This window comes from Neophocaena asiaeorientalis, unplaced genomic scaffold (genome assembly GCF_003031525.2).
Source record: "Neophocaena asiaeorientalis asiaeorientalis breed wild unplaced genomic scaffold, Neophocaena_asiaeorientalis_V1.1 scaffold150, whole genome shotgun sequence".
Lineage (NCBI taxonomy): Eukaryota > Metazoa > Chordata > Mammalia > Artiodactyla > Phocoenidae > Neophocaena > Neophocaena asiaeorientalis.
In genome coordinates this window covers 13,751,456-13,772,478 of record NW_020176571.1, presented here as the reverse complement: position 1 = coordinate 13,772,478, position 21,023 = coordinate 13,751,456, and the positions used below count along the sequence as shown (strand labels likewise).

The following is a 21,023-nucleotide window of genomic DNA, read 5'->3' as shown; positions in this document are numbered from 1 at the left end:
TTTACTACATTTCTTCAAAATCAAAGCCTTACTTGAGTTTTACCATTAGTTATTTAAAGGGAGTCTATTGATTATTCCCAGAAGTGACTTGTCATGAAGGAAAAAAAAAATGAATAAAATTGTTTAAGTACAGAGACCAGGAGTTTCCAAGCGTCTGCTAAATGAAGGCATGCCAATTTACTGTAGAGCACATGAAAAGTGTCCCTTAATCATCGAATTTAAGGTAAATTTTTCTGAGAATGGTGTTCTCTCTCCCAATAGAAGCTTTGCTGGAAAAACTCCTCTCTGAGGGGAAGGAAGCAGAAGAGGCTGATGAAATGGACCAGGCAGAACTGGTGGACTCTGATCCAAAGCAGGAAAGATGGCGCCATGACAATGGAGAAGGTTATGAGGATGACGAACGTCATCCTGGGGTAGGATTCACTGTCAGACTCTTAATGGGGCCAGTGAATAACACCCACTGCTGGTATTTTGTATGCAGTAGTGAATGAGTGAAGGCCGATAATCATAAAAATGCTCACGACTTGAAATGATTTTTAATATTCAACTGTAATGTTTTAGAAGTTAAATGAATAATCTCAAATATAAAAATTATGTTTTAAAATTATTTTTTTTAACCTAGAAGAGGAAAATCTTTGACACATATTTAAGTGACAAAGGGTCTTAGGTGAATGTATAAATTTGTGAAGTGTCATGAATGGAAGCTCTGGCGCCCTCTTGCTCCTGAGTCACCCGTGCCTGTCTTTGCTGACGAAGTCTCGAGGGTCGGGGGTCGCAAGGCTCCTGTGGTCATGACCAAGAACCCTTGATACATCAGGCCTCGTCCAATCCCCCCAAAAGGGCCTCCTTAAACCCCACAGGTGCGTCTTGTTAGATGAGAGTGACGCAGAAAACCCTGCCAAAGATACGACCTGAACGTTCCCTTTTCCATCCTGGACCAGAAATATGTACTGATATGCCGAATTTTAGATATTTCTACTTTTCCGACGCCTTGTCCTGGAGAAATGAAACGAAACGGCAGTACAGCCCATGAGGGAAAGTCAGAGGGGAGAAACCGTGTCATCGCCGGCTCCCACGCAGGTAGCTGGGCGCAGGGCTGAGGAGGAGAGCGGCCCCTCGAGGCGGCCCTCAGAGGGTCCGCCTTCGGTCCGGAGGCCTGAAGGCCGTGTCCCCGAGCATCCGGACAGCTCCTCGGCCTTCGGGCGGGACCGCCGGGTGGGTGATGCGGCCGAGGCGGAGGGATGCACGGGGCCCGCCTGTGGAGGGAACGGCCGCGCCCGCTCAAGGTGTAGCGGCTGAAGATGCTCGCCGTCCGCCCATGGATGCAGCTCCAGAAGTCGGCCTGCATCCGAGCTCAGTCTCGTGATTCCGCACAGCCTCCGTTTCCCGCGAGACCCGGGCGGGTCGGCTTCAACGGGCCGCCTTCCCCCCAGCAGGGCTGTGCAGAATTTCCAGACGCCTGGCAGGTGTTCGGTGATGCTGTTGGCGGTTTCTATAGCGCTGGTCACAGACGGACGGACGATTTTATTAAACTTCAACTCCGAGCTTGGTGAGTCCCAGGCCAGTTAGTACTTCCGGTTCACGACTCGGGGGGTCAAAGGGCGGTTCTTTCCAGGGAGGCGTTCGCTTGGTACTGGGAGTGTCTGATGAGGAAGATGTGCCGCGTGGCCTTGGCTTCGTAGTGGTCCAGCCTGAACACCAGTTCTCCAGATTGCAGGCTCTTCTTCCACAGGTTGAGCAAGGCTAGTGGTGCTCACCTCTCCCAGGTGGGGCCCTCGACGCCAGGCCCGGGGCGGGGCTTCACCACCCAGCCCAGCTACCAGCCCCGCGGGAGGCTGGGCCACGTGCAGCTCCGAGTCCCCCCGGGGCCACAGCCCAGGAGAGCGAGGTGGCCGAACCCTGGGAAGCCGAGGAGACATTGAGAGAACAAGTAAGCACATCCTTAAAACTTATGTTCCTAAGTTCTGTTTTTTTTTAATTCACATAATGTGTTTATTCACTATACCATATTTAAAGGTTTTCATATTTTAAGTTATAGAAACAGAAATGTCCATTAAGATTAGGAACGGAACAGGTCACAGATTTGGCGTAGTCATGTTCAGTGTCAAATCACACAGTACTGCTGTTTTTTCAAACACGTGCACTTTCTCGTAAGTAGTTTACAAGCATAAATTGCTTTTTGGTTCCTAGTTGGTTTGAAAAGAAAATAGCAGGAAGAGCTTTATGTTTCCTCCAACAGTCTGCAGTGTTCCAGTGCCCAGGCGTTTGGATACTCAGGAAAGAGGCCAGCTTCAGCATGGAGCTTCTTCCCACATCCTGTCCCTCAGTAGCTCTGCCCCTAATTAAACATGTTGTTGTTGTTCAACACAGTTATTATAAATTTGTACAAAATTCATGAGATGGCCAAATTTTCCTTATTTGCTGTATTTCTAAAATTGTGTCCTTTGTTGAAACAGCCTGAGGTGACAAGCAGAGTGAAAGAGCTGTAATTAAAATTCTCTGAGAAATCAGCAGTAGCAATTAATGAAACAGAAGAGTAAAGCAGCATAAAAATAGTCTTTAAAGAGGCCTCCTCAAACTCTGGAGGCCAACCAACAGGGATTCTCCTGAACAACAGGAGGCAGAGAATTATAAATTTATAGAAACATCTTGTTTTTCCAGTCCCCAGATTGTGCTGTTGGTACTCTGAAGCAGGAAGCACCAACTTCTTGTTAATAATTCCCAATCTTGTGCAAATGAATACACAAATCATAAACTTGAGTGAGAGATCTCATTAATTCAAGCTCCAGCACACATTTTGGAGAATCTTAATTATTTGGATAATTACTCAAACTCTACTCTTTGCTTTTTGTGCTGAAATACAATTTTAGGTTATAATTTGCGTCTTTGAGGTAGTATAGGGATGTGTGCTTATGCATTATGCTTTACTCCCAGTACTCTGGGTGAAAAATGCATTTCAGATATCATCAGAAATGTATTAAGGACTCAAAGTACTGGGCTTGGTGGTGAAATATGGAGAAATAATACTTATCACACCTGATTTTGCAATGAGAAAAGAGTTATAGTTATCAGGAAATAAAGAAACAATGACAATATATAGGCAATTAAAATGCATTAATTAGAATCTGTTTTGGTTTTTTTGGAAATGAAGTAAGAGTACATGACTTTATTCTAGTGTACATTTGAAAGGAAAATGGTCTCTGTAGCGTTACTGTTTGTCACATCCTATGTCCAATGCTTCTTGTGTCCAATGAAGGCTGTACTTTCCTTGCAGACATGGTCTGCATTAAAATCTGGGTTTTTTTTCATGTTCCAAAAAAAACTTTGTTCACACGAACAGGCAGCGTGCCAGATTTGTTCACCACTGGTGTAGAGCACAGGTATGATCAAACCTGTCAGCTTCAAGGTATATTGAGGTTAATCAATAAGAATATTAAGTATAAGGATCATCAATAATAGTGGCTTATTGTTGGATCAACATTTTGTGTAAAGAGTGTTCTAGAATTTTATTTCAGAGTACCCGAATAGAAAGCAACTGCATGTATATGCTGGCAAATGTTCATTTCATTTTGCTGTCATTTCAGCAAACTCTTTCTTTCTGCTCCATAAACTGCTGTAAGGTGCTTCTACATAATAAAATATTAGAAAAAAATATATTTATCTTGCAGAATGAGAATTCTGATTTATCAAAAGCTTATGAGAGCTGTGGATGGGAATTTTTAATCCATAGAATTAATTCCTTCTCTGTGATGACTTAGCATAGAATATAAGTACCTGGGAACATTTCTGTGCAGTTTTGTGAGATCTCATATCCCATCCCCTGAGGAACATGGGATGAGGGGATTTTATTCCAGCATTCCTAATAGAAAGGAAGAAAGGGCCAGTTTCATATAGGCATACCTCCAGCTTGTTCACTCCGCACTTTCACTTGGACTCTGTGTTAGAAACATTGTTAGGGGGTGTCTATCTCTCCCCTTATTCTGTGGTGTTCTGGAGTTTTATGAATGCCTAGATTTTTGCATTAGCACAGATTTTTTTGTCCCATATCCTTTGCTGTCCCATTTTCCTCTGTGATGTGAAGTGGGGGAGTTCTTCCCATGTAATTGAATGTCTTCTTTTGAGTGGTGGGAATAGAGTTGAGGGGCTATCGCTCTGTACATAACTTTCTATTGAAAACCACTAAGGGTGTGGAGGGCAGATTGGGGTTATCATTTGTGCTTCACTGTCACCTTTGAATCCAGGGGTGTTAGTTGAACATCTGTGAGTCAGACCATTTCCTTAAAGATACTCATAAGTGTTCATAAGCCAAATACCATCTGCCTGTGCAAACAAGAACAACCCTGACCACACCCTGCACTTTACATACTATCCTATCTTTCATGCATATTAGGAAGACTGAGGATCAAAGAGTTTACTTCTTTACGATCAGAGTCAAAAAGTGGGCAGAGTGGGGATTCAAAACCAGTTCTGCCTGATTCCTCTACACCACACTGTCACAGTCTGCTCTTTTCTACAGAGGCAAAGTCCTCCTGTGGCTTGCAGTTTTGTAGGCTCAGAGCTTCTGTGAATACTAATTATTCCAGAACCAATCCTCCTACCTGTTATGTTAAATTGGTCTTTCAAATAGAACTTGAATTTAAATTTGAAATTTGTGACTTTGAAGAAAGACATCTGCTGCATTTCTGACTTCTCTTACTTCAAGATATAATTAGCTAAATAAAATTTTATCATTTCTTGGAATTGTTGTAAGGATATTTTCAGTATTCCTTTAATTTTTATAGCTCTCTTGACTTGCCCTATTTTTAAAAAACCTCAGGCCAAAAGTTTAGGGAGTGTGGATTTTTATTCACTTGCAGAATAATCACCTCCATCAGTAAATAAAGTTTTAGCAAAGCATTTTTTCCCTCAAAAGTATTCTTTTGGTGTGTGTTATAATATTTGGAGAAAAATTGAAAAATATAAATTATTTTTGGTTTTATAATTTGTTTAGTATGCATGTATGTTTTACCTTTTGCTGAAGTTTCTGAATTTTGATGAAAATTCTGAAAAAGAAAAACAGGTCCAAAGATACACTTGTTATTCAGAAAACAAATTTGGGAAACCAAACCAATAATATCCAAAGTCTACATACAGAAATTTCTCTGGCATGATAAAAAGAAAATGTATTTATTAGTGTCATATATCAATGTTGCTTACTAAACAGAGGAAATCTAAATTGTAAAATGAAAGAAAAGCCTTCAGACTGTTGTAATCAGCAATCTAGGTTATTTGATTCAGGAAAAAAAAAAAAAGAAATCTTTAGCATAAGCTCAGCCTTTCTTTAGTATTATTAGAACAGTTCTACAGATATAGCCTAAAGTCAATCCCCCTTCCACAGCAGTGACTAAACTTTTAATATAAAAGATCTGTAATTCTCTTTGTTTAGTGTGTCCAGTTCTTATTTTAGCTGTCACTTCAGATACAAGCTTTGGGCAGCACAGAAAGAAGACTGGATGGAAGGGTGCAAAATCATACAGATTCACTATATAGTTTCCTTTATTTTTTAGGGTTAAAAAAAATGATAGTCAAACACTTGAGATCATATCCTGAATTAAAAAAAAATACTGTCTGAAATTTTTGTTGTCATTTAAGTTCATATACATTAGCTTGGTGGTTTTATTTGTTTGCTTGTTTGTTTATGTTTATCTCTATTGTAGGCCTGGAATTACTTTAGTGGTTTAGTATTTACTGGTTATAACTTTATTATCATGAAAACTGTATAAGGTAGGTGATTCACAGGTTCATTAGAAATGACGTTTCAGTCCAAAAGCAAATTCAGTTTTCTAATAAGATCCATTTTAATTGACACTAAATTTTTTTAATATTTTGCTTTGACAAGTTTGCTTTTAAGGAAATCCAATTAATGAAAAGCCGGATTTTCAAACAAATAAACTAGGGAATAATCATTTTCCTGTAACAAAGAACTTGCTACAGTATTCCTTTTAGAGAGAAAACACTTCTGTAGTGTTTAGAATGTAATTAAATTTACATACAACTTTTCACTTAAAAGCATCATTCACATGAACCTTTTCAGAAGCATTTCTCTTAGGTAAAATATTTCATCTGAGCATAGTTTCAACCACTGGGCTTAACAACTACACATAAGATCTTTACCCCAGCCATGTGGGTGAGACTATTAAACATGTCAGCATGACTTAACTAGAATTCAGTTTATTCAGAAATGTAAACTAGTATTTTAAGATCACCATGACATCCACCTACAGCACAATGCGTAAGACCGTATTTTTTATTTTGTAGTTCATTTGTTGTGTATTTAATGGAAATATGTGAGCGTCTGGAATATAATTCTGAGGATGGAAAATTGTTTACAGTGCTGAGTGGGATCATGCAGTAGACAGAGTACAACTGCATTTGTGATACAATTTTTCATTTTGCCAAAACTTACATTTAATAAATACTTAATTACTTCCATGTATGGCAGGAAATAGTCTCTTACCAAAAAATGCAGCCAAGAAAAAAGGAAAGCTTCTGAATTTTGAGTTTGTTGGCAGAAGACATATTTCTCAGTATTTCTTTAATCTTAGGTTTATGGTGGGTGGATAGATTGAAGGACTTTGGCATTATTAGCCACAGTTGGTTAATGCACAAATTCTGTAAAAGGTACTTATTATTCGTGCCAATTTTCTTGTATAGGTGGGCCTATAGTTAAGATAGGATGGAAAAATGGATGGAGAAAAAATCTGAATGATGTGAGATATGTGAACTTTTAAAGTGTCCTCAAAATAAGTAGAATCTGGAGTAGACATTTATTTGGAGATATTGAACTATTTACTTTGGCCATTGACATATATGGAATAAAACTATTAATTGTCAACTTTTTTCTTCATTCTATGCATGAATAATCACATACAATTTACTGCTCATAAGTATATAAGAAATGTGCAACATGAATATGAGCTTCTCTTGATAATTATAATTGTTCATAGCTTTCCTAGGAAATATCAATACTTAGTTTCTCCTTGAAGGATTCTTTTGGCTTCAGATATATTGAAAGTTTGATATTTCTGAGAAAATTGTCATTTTCATTCTTTTAGGGAGTTTCAGAAAATGAATGTTTAAAGGTAAAGCTTTTTATAGCTAGTACTAGTTTAACAGCATTTGAAGTGCTTCATCCTAAAATTAGATTTTCCTCCTTCTTTGATCAGTTTGTTTCTACTGATTCACCAAGAGCAGGACATAAAAATTGAAGAACAACCAAGTGGTCTTAACAGATGGAAAGACATGTGTGCACATTTATACAGCTGGTCTCCTACTCTAGCAAAGGCTCATATTTGTTGTGAAGCTGGCTGTAACCAATGGCCCTGAGATAAGAGGGTCCTAAGTGGTGCTTGTGTGAGTTAAAACTTTCATCTTGTCCTCATGAGGAAGAGTCTAAAAAACTACCACCAGCATCATCCCTACAACTTCCAGTAATAATAATGATTCTCATTCAAGATGCACTATCATCTGGCCCCTTCATTAATGTTATTTCTAATATCACAAGAACCCTTCAAATTCTGTTTTCTTTTTTGTTTTAGAGATGAGGAAAACTGAAACTTAGAGAAATGAATTAATTTTCCAAAGGATATTCATCTAGAAAGTTGTAGATCTTGAATTCAAATCATCTTTGTGTGACCCTATGCTCTTTGTGTTTTATTATCAGCTCTAGGTATTTGTAATATCTCCAAAATGTGATAATCTAAGAGAAACGAATGCCTTGTTGAAAGTTAATTCTCACTACCTTGGTATCCTGGCGATTAACTTCAAGTGTTGGAAAATCTTTTGGTGGTATAACTCTTTTGCTTCTTAGTTATCACTATCACTGTTCATGTAATGCAAATAAGGTATTTAAATTTCTATATTCATTATTACATCTAATCGCAAAAACCCACAATTCTAATTATAATAAGACATAGGAAGTCCAACATTAAGAAATTACTGATTTTTATCAGTCATCTATTTGAAAAAATAAGCATGGCGATTTATATATATTAGTATAATTGTCTACTTTCTAAATATATCTTTTTGAAATTTCAAGGCTGGCACATTCAAGGTAATATAATCTCTGCTGTTCCTATCCATCCAGATAATGAATGAATGCAATCACTCTCTCATGAAGTTTCATATGTACTGGAGTGTGTATAGAGGCCTGGATTCAAATCTCTGTTTTGCCACTTATTAACCCTCTGTACACAAGCACTCTAAGCATCAGATTTTAATTCTAAAATGAACTTTAAAATACCAACTTCAAGGTATTGCTGTGAGGATGAGTTGAAATAAATAAAAATGAAGTGAAATGAAGTAATACGTAAATGAAACTATTATTGCAATGCACTATCAAGTATTAGTTATTATTATCAGCAGCATCATATCTTTTGGCTTTATCACGTGCTAAACTAATAACAAGATTGAATGATTTGTTGTAACCAGATGTCCTAATCTTTTTCTTGGACAATGATCACACATAATCTACATCATATTTCTGAGATTTAAAAAACCAATCACATAGTACTCATTTTTTAAACTGAAAAACCAGGAAATCATCACAGAATGTGAGATCATAGAAGCAGTGTGCCTTGAAGATTCAGCAAAGAATACCACATGAACTGATCTCTTCTTTCCTGCATATGTGCTTGTCCATGCGAGCATGGGTGCTTACATCTGCATACTCTGGTGTGCATGAGAGCCATTAATAGACTATACAAACGCTTGCCTGTGAATATTATTATATAAGCATATTCATCTAGGTAGGATTGTAGAGTTGATTTCAGTCTCACTTGAAGGTTATATTGTAGTTACACTTCAAAGGTATAAGAAATTTCCTTTTAATTTAACTAAATCCTTTTGGTATAATAGAATTAAGTTTCCATTACCTGCAAATGATTGAAATGTACATGTACCCACACACACTCACACACCACATATATGCTAGTTAGTTATAAGTCTTTCACTCTCCTTAATTAATTATTGAACTTAGGTTTAAAAGAATTACTGTGTAATAAATGACTGTATTTACCTCTGCTTTTCTCTGAAGAATAAGATTTAGTTCATTTACAGCATCTGTAATTTGTTTGGTCTCCACACATCCCAGAACAATGCATATATTTTTAACATCGTCAATAATATTATCCAGATTTTGCTGTAGATGAAAAGATTGACATCTTACAATTTATTGCAATCAAGGGGACACTAATTTATCTTTAAACTACCTCTCTTTCACTCCATAATATTTTAATGTATTTTATCTGTATCATAAATAATGTTGGCTTTTCAAAACACATCAGCTCTATCAATTCCAGAATCACAGTCATTCCAATGGAGGATTTCAAAATGGAGTTTATTTCAAAAGAGGTGCAGTATGTAGGAGTTGATCAGCTTTCTGGGAGAGAAGTGTGAAAGATCTCATTCTGTAGATCTTTCTCTCACAAGAAGCAAAAGCTCTAATTTGCTGGTTTATGATACTAGAAAAAATGATGATACTAGAAGAGATAGAAATCCTCTGTGACCCTGACCCCAGGCAAAAATCTCTTGCTTTTTGAGCAGGGGAGCAAAAGCAAAACCTTTCTGGGGGAGAGGTAGGACATGGGTTAAGATCCATTGCTGATAAGAGAATGGTAGAAACAAAAACCTTTTGCTCCTGGGGTAGGGGCAGGAGACCTGTCTTGAGTCCAAGATCCTACATGGATACCAATCAGCAGTCAGAAACCACGGAGGAGGGGCAGAAAACTCTGTCCTGTACAAGACTAATGGCAGATATAAGGGACAGTTTGGCTGCCAGAAAGTTCCATTCTTGAGGCAGAAATGCTAAGAAAGTTCCAATCTTGAGGCTCAAAAACAGTCTGCCTAAGGCTGTGGTTGATCATTACCACAGAACTCCCTTTACCCTACTACAAAAATGAGTCTATTTTGAATAATAGACAAGAGCAAAGCACTGCTAGGGGAGAGACAAAAAAGTATTGCGAGAGATCTTCTCTGCGGCATAGGCAATCAGGGACTGTTGAAAGCTGAGGGTGAAGCAGGAACAGAGAAAAAGTCGCTAGTACTCCAGGCCCCCTATATAAGTACAGGTAATAGTAACCAATCACTGGAGGAGTTTGAAGCCTGATGTGCCCTGACGATAATGATAGCAACAACAAAACACAAAGCTCAAATCTTGACTAGATTTATCAACTTTACATAATAAAAGCGTAACAGAATATATAACCCAGATGTTAGAACAATCAGACAAGGACTTTTAGTAACTATGACTAGCATATTACAGGATCTAGTGGAAAATGTGGACGACATGCATGAACACGTGGGGAATTTCAGCAGAGATATGGAAACTACAAGAGTCAAATGGAAACCATAGAAATATAAAAATATATTTGGTATTAGAGATGGGGAATTCTTTCAATGAACTCATCAGCAGATTGAACACAGCTAAGGAAAGTATCAGTGAAATTGAAGATAGGTCAAGAGAAATGATCCTAACCAAAACCAAAGGGGAAAAAGAGTGGGAATAAAAACCAGAACATACTATCTAATACCTGTCAGAGTCATACATGCATTTAGAGTTCTGGAAAGATAAGAATGGGGCAGAGAGATATTTAAAGAGATGATGGCCAACATATCAGAATTTGTGGGATGCCACTAAAATTTAGAGGCAAATTTATGGCTTTAAAATTTAAATAATTCTATGTCAAAGAAATTGAAATTATAATAAAATCCTTCTTATAAGGAAAACTCCAAACAGATGGTTTCGCTGGTGATTTTTATCAAATATTTAAGGAAGAAATAAAACCAAATCTACTCAAATTATTTCAGAATACAGAGTCAGAGTCAGAGGGTATATTTCTCAACTTATTTTATAAAGCCAGCATTAATTACTCCAATGTTAAAATCAAGCCACAACATTATAAGAAAAGTATAGACTGATGTCTCTCATAAATACAGATGCAAATATCCTTAACAAAATATTAGCTAATTGAAGCCAGAAATATGTAGAAAGGGTTCTAAATTGTTACAAAGTGTGGTTTATGCCAGTAATGCAAGGATATTTTTAAAATTTGAGAAGAATAAATGAAAAAAGTCATATGTCCATCCATATAGATACAGAAAAAGCATTTGATAAAATTCATCACCCAGTTATGGTATAAACTCTTAGCTAATTAGGAGTAGAAGGAAACTTCTTCAACCTAGCAAGGATCAACTGACTTCATGCCATAACCATGTAACTTCCGAATAACATCATACTCAGTGGTGAAAGACTGACTTTCTAAGTTTAACAAGAAGGCAAGGATTCTGCTCTTACCACTTGTCACTTCTAGTAAAATTCTACTGGAGATCAGGTAAAAGACATACATATTGAGAGAAAGTAAATCTTCAGTTCCATGATGTCTAGGATGGCAGGGTTTTTACTTCAGGTAAGTAATGGGGCACTTTTTTTGTAACGGAAATGTTTTATATCTTGTTTTTCATGGTGGTTATATAGGTATATACATTTTCAAAACTAGTCAAAGTATACAGTTTACATGAGTGTATTTTATTTTATATATATAAATTAAACTTCAAGAAAGTTGATTTAATAAATATGACATCATAATGAAAGTAAGATAGAAAGTATACAGTTTGATGTTATGTTTAAAAAGAGTAAAGAATTATGAAGGTATTAGTAGTCAGCAAAATAAAAATTAAAACTGAAATAATATCTCATTACATATACCTCATGTAGGCAAAATTTTTAAAAGTTGGACTATACCATACATTGGTGAGAAAATAAAGCAATGGGAACTCTTATATATTGTGAAATGTGTATGACCAAATTAAATGTTTGGTATTATCTTGTAAGTCTATGGCCCTAGTTATGTACCCTAGAAAACCCCCTGAGATTAGCTTGAATGTACATCAACAGTAGAATAGATAAGTTGAAGTTTGCTAATCTAATTGAGTAATGTACAGTAATGAAAATAGTTCAAAAGGATAGATCACAAAAACGATATTGAGTGAAAAATACAGGGCACAAAAAGTACATATAGTTTGATTCCATTTAGGTACATTAAAAAGGAAACCTAAACCTTAAACAGGCATACCTCATTTTATTATGTTTCACTTTATTGCACTTTGCAGATATTGCATTTTTTTACAAATGAAAAGTTTGTGGCAACCCTGCATTGAGCAAGTCTATTGGTGCCATTTTTCCAACAGCATTTGCTCACTTCATGTCCCTGTGTCACATTTTGGCAATTCTTGCAATATTTCAAACTTTTCATTGTTGTATTTGTTATGGTGATCTGTGATCAGTAATCTTTTTTTTTTTTTTTTTTTTTTTTGTGGTACGCGGGCCTCTCACTGTTGTGTCCTCTCCTGTGGCGGAGCACAGGCTCCGGACGGGCAGGCTCAGTGGCCATGGCTCATGGGCCTAGCCGCCCCGTGGCATGTTGGATCTTTCCAGACTGGGGCACGAACCCGTGTCCCCTGCATCGGCAGGCGGACTCTCAACCACTGCGCCACCAGGGAAGCCCTGTGATCAGTAATCTTTGATGTTACTATTGTAATTGTTTTGGGGCACCATGAACCTCACCCATATAAGATGGCAAACTTAATTTATACGTACTGTTTTGCCTGCTCTGCTTACTGGCTGTTCCCCTATCTGTCTCCCTCTCCTTGGGCCACCCTCTTCCCTGAGACACAAAAATTTTGAAATTACGCCAATTAATAACCCTATAATAGCCTCTAAGTGTTCACGTGAAAGGGAGAGTTGCATATCTCCTACCGTAAATCAAAAGCTAGAAATGATTACGCTTAGTGAAGATATCATTTGACATTAAGCATGTCGAAAGCGGAGACACGCCAGAAGCTAGGTCTCTTGCACCAAACAGTTAACCAAGTTGTAAATGCAAAGGAAAAGTGCTTGAAGGAAATTAAAAGTGCTACTCCAGTGAACATAGGGATGATAAGAAATCGAAACAGCCTTATAGCTGACATGAAGAAAGTTGCAGTGGTCTGGATAGAAGATCAAACCAGCCACAGCATTCCCTTAAGCCAAAGCTTAATCCAGAACAAGGCCCTAACTCTTCAATTCTAAGAAAGCTAAGAGAGGTGAGGAAGTTTCAGAAAAAGAGTTTGAAGCCAGCAGAGCTTGGTTCATGAGGTTTAAGGAAAGAAGTTGTCTCTATAGCATAAAGGTACAAGATGAAGCAGCATTGTTGACGTAGAAGCTGCAGCAAGGTATCCAGAAGATCTAGTTAAGGTAATTAATGAAGGTAGCTACACTAAACAACAGATTTTCAATGTATGTAGACAAAACAGCCTTCTCTTGGAAAAAGAAGCCACATAGGACTTTCATGGCTAAAGAGGAGAAGTCAATGCCTGGTTTCAAAGCTTCAAAGGACAGGCTGACTCTCTTGTTTGGGGCTAATGCAGTTGGTGACTTTAAGTTGAACCCAGTGCTCATTTACCATGCTGAAAATCCTAGGGCCCTTAGGAATTATGCAAAATCTACTCTGCCTGTGCTCTATAAATGGCACAAAAAAGCTTGGATGACAGTATATCTATTTACAACATGGTTTACTGAATATTTTAAGCCCACTGTTGAGACCTACTGCTCAGAAAAAGAGATTCCTTTCAAAATATTGATATTATGCATATGGTCAAGAGCTCTGATGAAGATGTACAGTGAGATTAATGTCGTTTACATATCTGCTTATACAACATCCATTCTGCAGCCCATGGATCAAGGAGTAATTTTGACTTTTAAGTCTTATTATTTAAGAAATGCATTCTGTAAGCTATAGTTGCCATAGATAGTGATTCCTTTGATGGATCTGGGCAAGGTCAATTGAAAACATTCAGGAAAGGATTCACCATTCTAGATGCCCTTAGGAACATTTGTGACTCAAAAGAAAAGGTCAAAATATCAACATTCATAGGATTCCAACATTCATAGGAGTTGGAATCAAGAAGTTGATTCCAACCCTCGTGGATGACTTTGAGGAGTTCAAGACTTCAGTGGAAGAAGTAACGGCAGATGTGGTGGAAACAGCCAGAGCACTAGATGGAGAAGTGGAGCCTGAAGGTGGGATTAAATTGCTGCAATCTCATGATAAAACCTGAACAGATGAGGAGTTGCTTCTTATGGATGAGCCAAGAAAGTGGTTTCTTGAGATGGAATCTACTCCTGGTGAAGATGTTGTGCAGATTGTTGAAATGACAATGAAGGATTTAGAATATTAAATAAACTTAGTTGATAAAGCAGTGGTAGGGTTTGAGAGGAATTGACTCCAATTTTGAAAGAAGTTCTACTATGGGTAAAATGCTGTCAAACAGCATTGCATGCCACAGAGAAATCGTTCATGAAAGGAAGAATCAATTAATGTGGCAGACTTCATTGTTGTCTTAAGAAACTGCCACTGCCACTCCAACCTTCAGCAACCACGACCCTGCTCAGTCAGCAGCCGTCAACATCAAGGCAGGCTCCTCCATCAGCAAAAAAGATTACAACTAACTGCAGGCTCAGATGATGGTTGACATTTTTTAAGCAATAAATTATTTTTTAACTAAGGTATGTACATTGTGGGGTTTTTTTGACATAATGCTATTACACACTTAATAGACCACAGTATAGTGTAAACATAACTTTCATATGCACTGGGAAACCAAAAAAATCATGTGACTCATTTTATTGCCGTATTTACTTTATATTGGTGGCGTGGAACTGAATCTGAAATATCTTTGGGGTGCCAGTCTTGGTAATGGATGCATAGTTTGGTGCTGAAATGGCAAAGAAAAGCTACAACATGGCTTTTCACCAAAGGATATCTCTTATGTAGAAGAAAAGAGATATGAAGTGGTGTAAAAGCAGATCCTATGATATTGGCAATATTTTGTACCAAACTTATTGTGTAATAAGATAGTCTGCTTAGTCCTTTAATGGGTATGTGTGTGTGTGTGTGTGTGTGTGTGTGTATGTGTGTGTGTGTGTATGTTCTTCATATATTATATAATTCACTGCACAAATCTTAAATCATCAGATCATGTTATTTTTTTGACAAAAACCTTTAATTCTGTATCTCACTAGGAATGCAGGTTATGTTGGTTAGTGATTATCTTCCTTATTGAAGATCTTTCAGTTTTCTTCTTCTTCATGTCTGGCAATGTTTCAATCTGCCCTTTATTTCTGCTAAAGTAGGTTCCAGTTCTGCAAAGGTGTTTTATTTCCCTTGTAACCTGACTTTTTCTCCTTCATGTCTTTGACTTCTCCTTTTGTGACCTTTCAGCTGGTCCTTGTTACCAATTCATTTCACCCTATTTTCTTCTTATGATTTTTTTACTCCTTTCCCACCTCTTATATTCTGTTGTGAACGCAAATCAGTTTTGTGACATTTTTCTTCTAGATCCTATACTTTAGTGATAGTGTTAAAAATAACAACTCTAATAGCAATAAAATAACACTTGTACTTATCTTTTCTTGAACATTTTTTATCTTCCAGCCACTATAAAATATTAAGCACATTACATCTACTGTTCAGTTAATTTTAAAAAATCATCACATTATTTTATTATCTTCACTCTAGTGATGAATAATATAAACTCAAGGATGGCTGCATAAAAGCTTCCCTAGTGGCAGAGGGTTTGCAAATATGTTTACCTGACTTCAGAATCTCTGCTCCTAAATTCTGTCTTTACTGCCACTCTGATTAAATTATGTTTGATATCAAAACTTCTGAAAATCCAACAATTGATCTGCTTGTTACTAAGAAAGCTTCAGTTCTAAAAAAGTAAATATATATTATCAGATTCCTAGGTACCCCCTTTCTTTCTCCTTATAAATGGAATTTTTGGTCTCTCTCTTGAGGCTAAATGTTGTTGGATTTTGGTCTTGAGGAGAGGAAAGTGTGAGTTAAGAATTATTCTGCCTTCCTCATTGAATTACTTATACCTGAATAATAGAGGTGCTATATTTTTCTGATTATCTAGTTGGTACATCCTCTGAGCCATGGGCTTGATGGTAAAGGGTTTGGAGGCTTTTAGATCATTTCACACCAGGCAGATATTTCATGAAGCCAAACTACATTTTGAAGCATGAATAGATTTTTCTCAATCCAGATCCATCTGGTTTACATTTAGTTCATCAGTTACTAGATCCTAGTGTAGGTTTGTCATCAGTGGTAGACATTGCTAACTGTCTCTAAAGGTCCTACTTGGCATTTAAATAAAATTTTGGAGACAATGCACTAGAGGCTACTAGGAAAAAGCAACTTTGAATCAGAAGCTGATTCTTCCCTCTAGATTGAAATCTGGTTTTATGTTGCTTTGTCCTGTACATACCACTCTATGTGCATTATGTGAATATTCTGTCTTTCCAACTAGATCATCAGCAATTTCAGAGCATCGTTCTGATTTTGATTTCTGTTGATTCCAGTGAGTAAATAGTTCAGTAATTTGTACTAAGTAAGCATTAAGTAATACCTTAGAGGAAAATTCTTTCTCTTTCTTCTATTCTTAATTTCTCCTAAATGTTAGAGATGAATTCAGAATATAGCATGAATACAGAAGACATTCCTTAATTATGAGTAGAATAGAGGAAAAAAATGCCCAAAGAAAAAGCTTTATGTAAATTACTTACAAAATCAGCCATTTAACAAGCATAATAGTTAGGATGCCCAATCTGAAATAAGTCTAAAATATTTTAATAGCGATTGCTGAGGAAATAAAATATTTGGAAATTTAAGTTATCCATAATATTCAATAATATTCATGGCATATTTATTCAGCCTGCTTGTTATTTTTTTTCAAATCATGTAATAATCCATGTTTGAGAAATATAAAAATTATTCTTCAAATTGGTACTGTTTTCAAGGCTGATGAAATGCTACTTAATGTACTTGTCAAACAAATAGAAAGTACAAAATTGTGAATTGGTAATATCATAGTCTGTCCTCATTTCTTAGATATTTAGCTATTGATGCTTTGTAGGAAGAATGTCATTTAAAAAGTTCATTGTTTTGGGGGGAGTTCATGTAGAAAGTTGCAGACACTGTGGCCCATTTATAAAATAATTCAGATGTGGGTGATAATAACTATTTGCCAGTGATAATATAAAGACAGTATTTCTTTGATGTTTTGCCAACTTTTCAGTCATTTTGGAACAATTGGTTTCTTTCAAAGTGAAAACATTGGAGGCTTCATATGTAAGTGGTATGATCAAACTTCTATATTTGGAAATTAAGAAGTTACAGATTCTCAACAATTGGTGTTTGTGTGTTTGTAAAAAGATATCTATGATACATGAGCAGTAATGAGACATTTAGCTAATTAAAATTCATCCATAAGTAAGTTATGATAACCTCAAAAGTATATCTGTGTCTAGTCAAGAGATATAAATGATCTAGGAATGAAGTCTTAACGTGCCCTGGGTACCTGGTAAATTTCAAATTCTATGCTAGAAAGAATGACTATGACAAAGAAGTAGTAATTATGACACTTTTATGAGACTTAATTTAATTGTGAATTCTTTTCACATTCCACATTTTAAACTTCAGATTCAGGCCAGGCTCAAGAAAGAAAAATGGAATCAGAGTGAGAGGATTACAATTTGGGAAGGAATATGAGCTGTGTATTTGTCATCACCATATCTTTACATATTTATGTGGAATTCATGTGTGAGTTTGGTATCTACATCAAGAAATATAATTTATTATTTTCAGAACCCTTTACTGTTTTTTAATATTAGGAGTAGTTACTTAAGATCTGTATCCTTTTATATATATCAAGAGTTATTTTTTTTAATGGAAAAAGGAGTCTTGATTTCAACACATTCTCTTACCTCATTTTCTGTAATCATACAATGTTTTATCTGTGGAAGACTGATCCTTTCCTGGAAGAACAAGCTATAAGAAATGATCTGCTTAATGGTGACTACAACTTGGATGCCCAATAGGTGGCCAAATCTCAGTAGTCTTGGACTGACTCCATTATGTTCCCTGCCAAGCTATCTTCTCCTATCTTCACTGTTTTAGTTAATTGACGTCTCCATGCAGTCAGTCAGCAGCCAGGAATCTGGAGGTATTCTAAACACTGTGTTCTTTCATTGTTCACAGTTTTTCACCAAATCATGTAAATTACAGATTTTCACCTGTTATGAATCTGTCTCCTCCTGTCCTTCCCTATAGTAGAGCTTTTGTTCATGCCCTCCTCATTTCTTTGGGTTAATGAAATGTCCTACAGTCACCCATCTGTCATTCTACTGCCCTGCATAATGGCTCTATGTCATCAGCTGATAAATTAGAAAATCATTAAATTGTCTATAAAATGTCCTTAAGACCCTAGTAACTTGGTTCCTGCTTGTCCCTTTCATCTGGTCTTTTTCCAGGCTCTCACCTTGAACCCTAATTGTAGCCATTCCAAAGTACATACAGTTTCCTAATCACACCAGGCTGTTTGCTACCTGCTCTGTTCATGTTGTTGTATGCTTAAAGTTATCCCTACTTCCCACTTTCCTTACCACGCTCTTTCTCTGGCTGGCTTAGTTACTTTTCAACACTCAGATCAAAGAAGTAAAATTGATAACCCTATTTTGTGTGTCCTGTATACACATAGGTCTTTCATAGTACCTATGACACTTTATTATACACATCTGTTTACTTGTCTGTTTTGCCATGATAGAATGAAAGTCACTCAAGTGTAGACCCCCGCTTTATTCATCTTTGTATCTCCAGAAACTTGCAAAGCTTTAGAAAAAAGAGTAGAAAATTAATAAAATCTTATTGAATTAATTAAAGAAGTAACAAAAGTTAATACCTGGGTTTTCAATAGGTATTTCAGGTGGGAGTCATATTTTTTGATTACTGTTGAGAGACATTGTCTGGAAAGAAAAAAAGAATTTTGTTTAAAGTTGGATAGGAAAACATATTAACTTTAGCACATTTATCACAAGTTCTGCTTTGTCCATGTTTCTATAGCAAACATGGTTTAAAAAGGATTACTGTTGACATACTTTTAAATGTCATTTCAGATGGATACCTTATAAACTTGTATAAACTTGGTATAACTTGATAGACTACAAACATATTTGAAAACTTTAGAACTGCAGAGAAATCCATGACAACCAAACCTCTGAAAGACTGTTCATTATATCAAACTACTCTTAATTTAAAATATAAGTTGCAAAGGGATTCATAAGCAGATAATGACAAATAGAGAAATATGCAAAACTTTTCAGAGAATTGCTTTTAGAATTAATGACATATACTTATCATAGATGGTGTTGTCTTTGACACCAAACCTCTGTGTTTTCTGATATTTTTGCTTTTTTCTCTAAGCTTCTCTTAATGCTTCAGCTTTATCTATACTTAGGTGGAATAGACGTGAGTTGAGCAGAGATTCTTTTGGTTTCACTGTTTAAAATTATTTTCCTAAATGTTATTAACTTTCCTTTCCTGTTTGTCCTGAAAACTCCTGAATTGAATTCAATAATCAGTCATACAACACAAAACACAGTGTTAAAAACACACCAATATATTTTACAGTAGCTGCCTTCTCAGTCTTTATTAAGTTACCACTTTAGTTAGACAAAATGCATAGAATATGTAAAAGTCCATGGAGGAGTAGGAAAGGAACTGTGAAAGATTTTGGCTATTGGAAGATTTTAATATAAAACCTCATCCTAAAATTTAAAAAGAAAAAACCCTCAAGAATTCACCTGCTTCAGCACCTTTCTATTAGGTATTATATCTATTTTATAGAAAACTCCTAGGAACCAATGAAGGTATGTGATTTGCCCAACTTCTAAGAGGAAGTCAAGTCAGGGAAGAGGGACACTGAAATCAAAGCTCGTGCCCTCTAGTGCTTGGTCTCATCACATCATAAAGTGGTCTGAGGAAGGCAGGCAGAGTAGCATATTGTATTTCAGAAAGCAAAGTCCTGGGGGTCACCAAGATGGTGCAATAAGAGATCCCAGCCTCTCTCTCCTCACAAAGATCAACGGATAGCTATCCATGGACAAAAACAGCTCTGGGGAGAGCTCAGGAAACCACCCAAGAAACTTCAACAACACAGTGGGGGAAAATAAAGCCCTGATAAAGAGGGAAGAGAGAATAGCTTCATTTTGCCTGCATCAACCCATCCTCCAGGCCAACACTGCTCAGTGCCAAGAGGGAAATCCCCTGATAGAACGAGTTCCCCTCTCTTGGAAAAGAGGAGTGGGGTGAGCGAGCAGCTTCCCCAGCCTTGTGGGACACTGCATGAAGGACCTGCATTGCTTTCATCTCACCCAGAGACCAGCAAAGCTGAGATGGATAAAGGTGGCAAGAACAAGGAGGAAGGGCAGTGGCTACCAGCATCAGCCATGCAGTGGGAGTTACCATGGATCCCAGCCGCCTGCTCTGCAGAAAGCCTCAGTAACTTTCACTACTGAAGAAACCAACAGCCAGCACAGCTGCCACAGACCCCCTGTAGATTTCATTGGTTTTGTTTTCCTCCACTACACTGCCCCTGCCAGACCCTGAGATCCACGCTTGCAGCTAGCCCAGGCCTCAGTGGCTGCTCAAGTGCAAGGTGCAAGTCTATTCCCCATGACTGACCCCTTCCAGCAGCCCCTCCAGCTGTGCACCTGCATGCCACTATTCTGACCTCTGTCACTGACGTCCACTGCCATGTACACATCTGTGGTGAGATCTGGCACCTATGAGAGTGCACACTGACAGCCAAGATCCCCACATCTGTGTCTGGGGCAGATTTGGCCCTTTCTCCTGTCACTGGTCTGCAGCTCTGGGCTCATCTGCAGCTAGCCCCCAAGCTGTGCACCTGCACACCCTTGTCCTGACTCTCGTCACTGGCTTTTACTGCCGTGCACACGCCCATGGAGAGAGACTGCAGCCACAGAAGTGCACTCCAACAGCCAGGATCCCTGCAGCTGCCAGTGCACCCACAGTTAGTCCTAACCCTTGAGACTGGCACCGCCCCCCACCCCCCAACTCTCTGAGTGTCTGCAGCCAGCCCCTGCC

The 21,023-nt window shown here is 37.4% G+C and overlaps 1 protein-coding gene across 2 annotated transcripts in view; it reads right to left on the bottom strand.

The window, feature by feature from the left end:
• Positions 1 to 21,023, bottom strand: part of PIK3C2G (phosphatidylinositol-4-phosphate 3-kinase catalytic subunit type 2 gamma) — a 335,075-nt gene that overhangs the window by 274,884 nt on the left and 39,168 nt on the right. For both annotated transcript variants that reach the window (XM_024733232.1, XM_024733233.1), the window contains exons 7-9: positions 18,820 to 18,883; positions 9,056 to 9,178; positions 5,009 to 5,042 (exon numbers count right to left, since the gene is read on the bottom strand). In XM_024733232.1, coding sequence (XP_024589000.1) covers positions 5,009 to 5,042; positions 9,056 to 9,178; positions 18,820 to 18,883 — 221 coding nt within the window. The remainder of the gene's footprint in view (positions 1 to 5,008; positions 5,043 to 9,055; positions 9,179 to 18,819; positions 18,884 to 21,023) is intronic.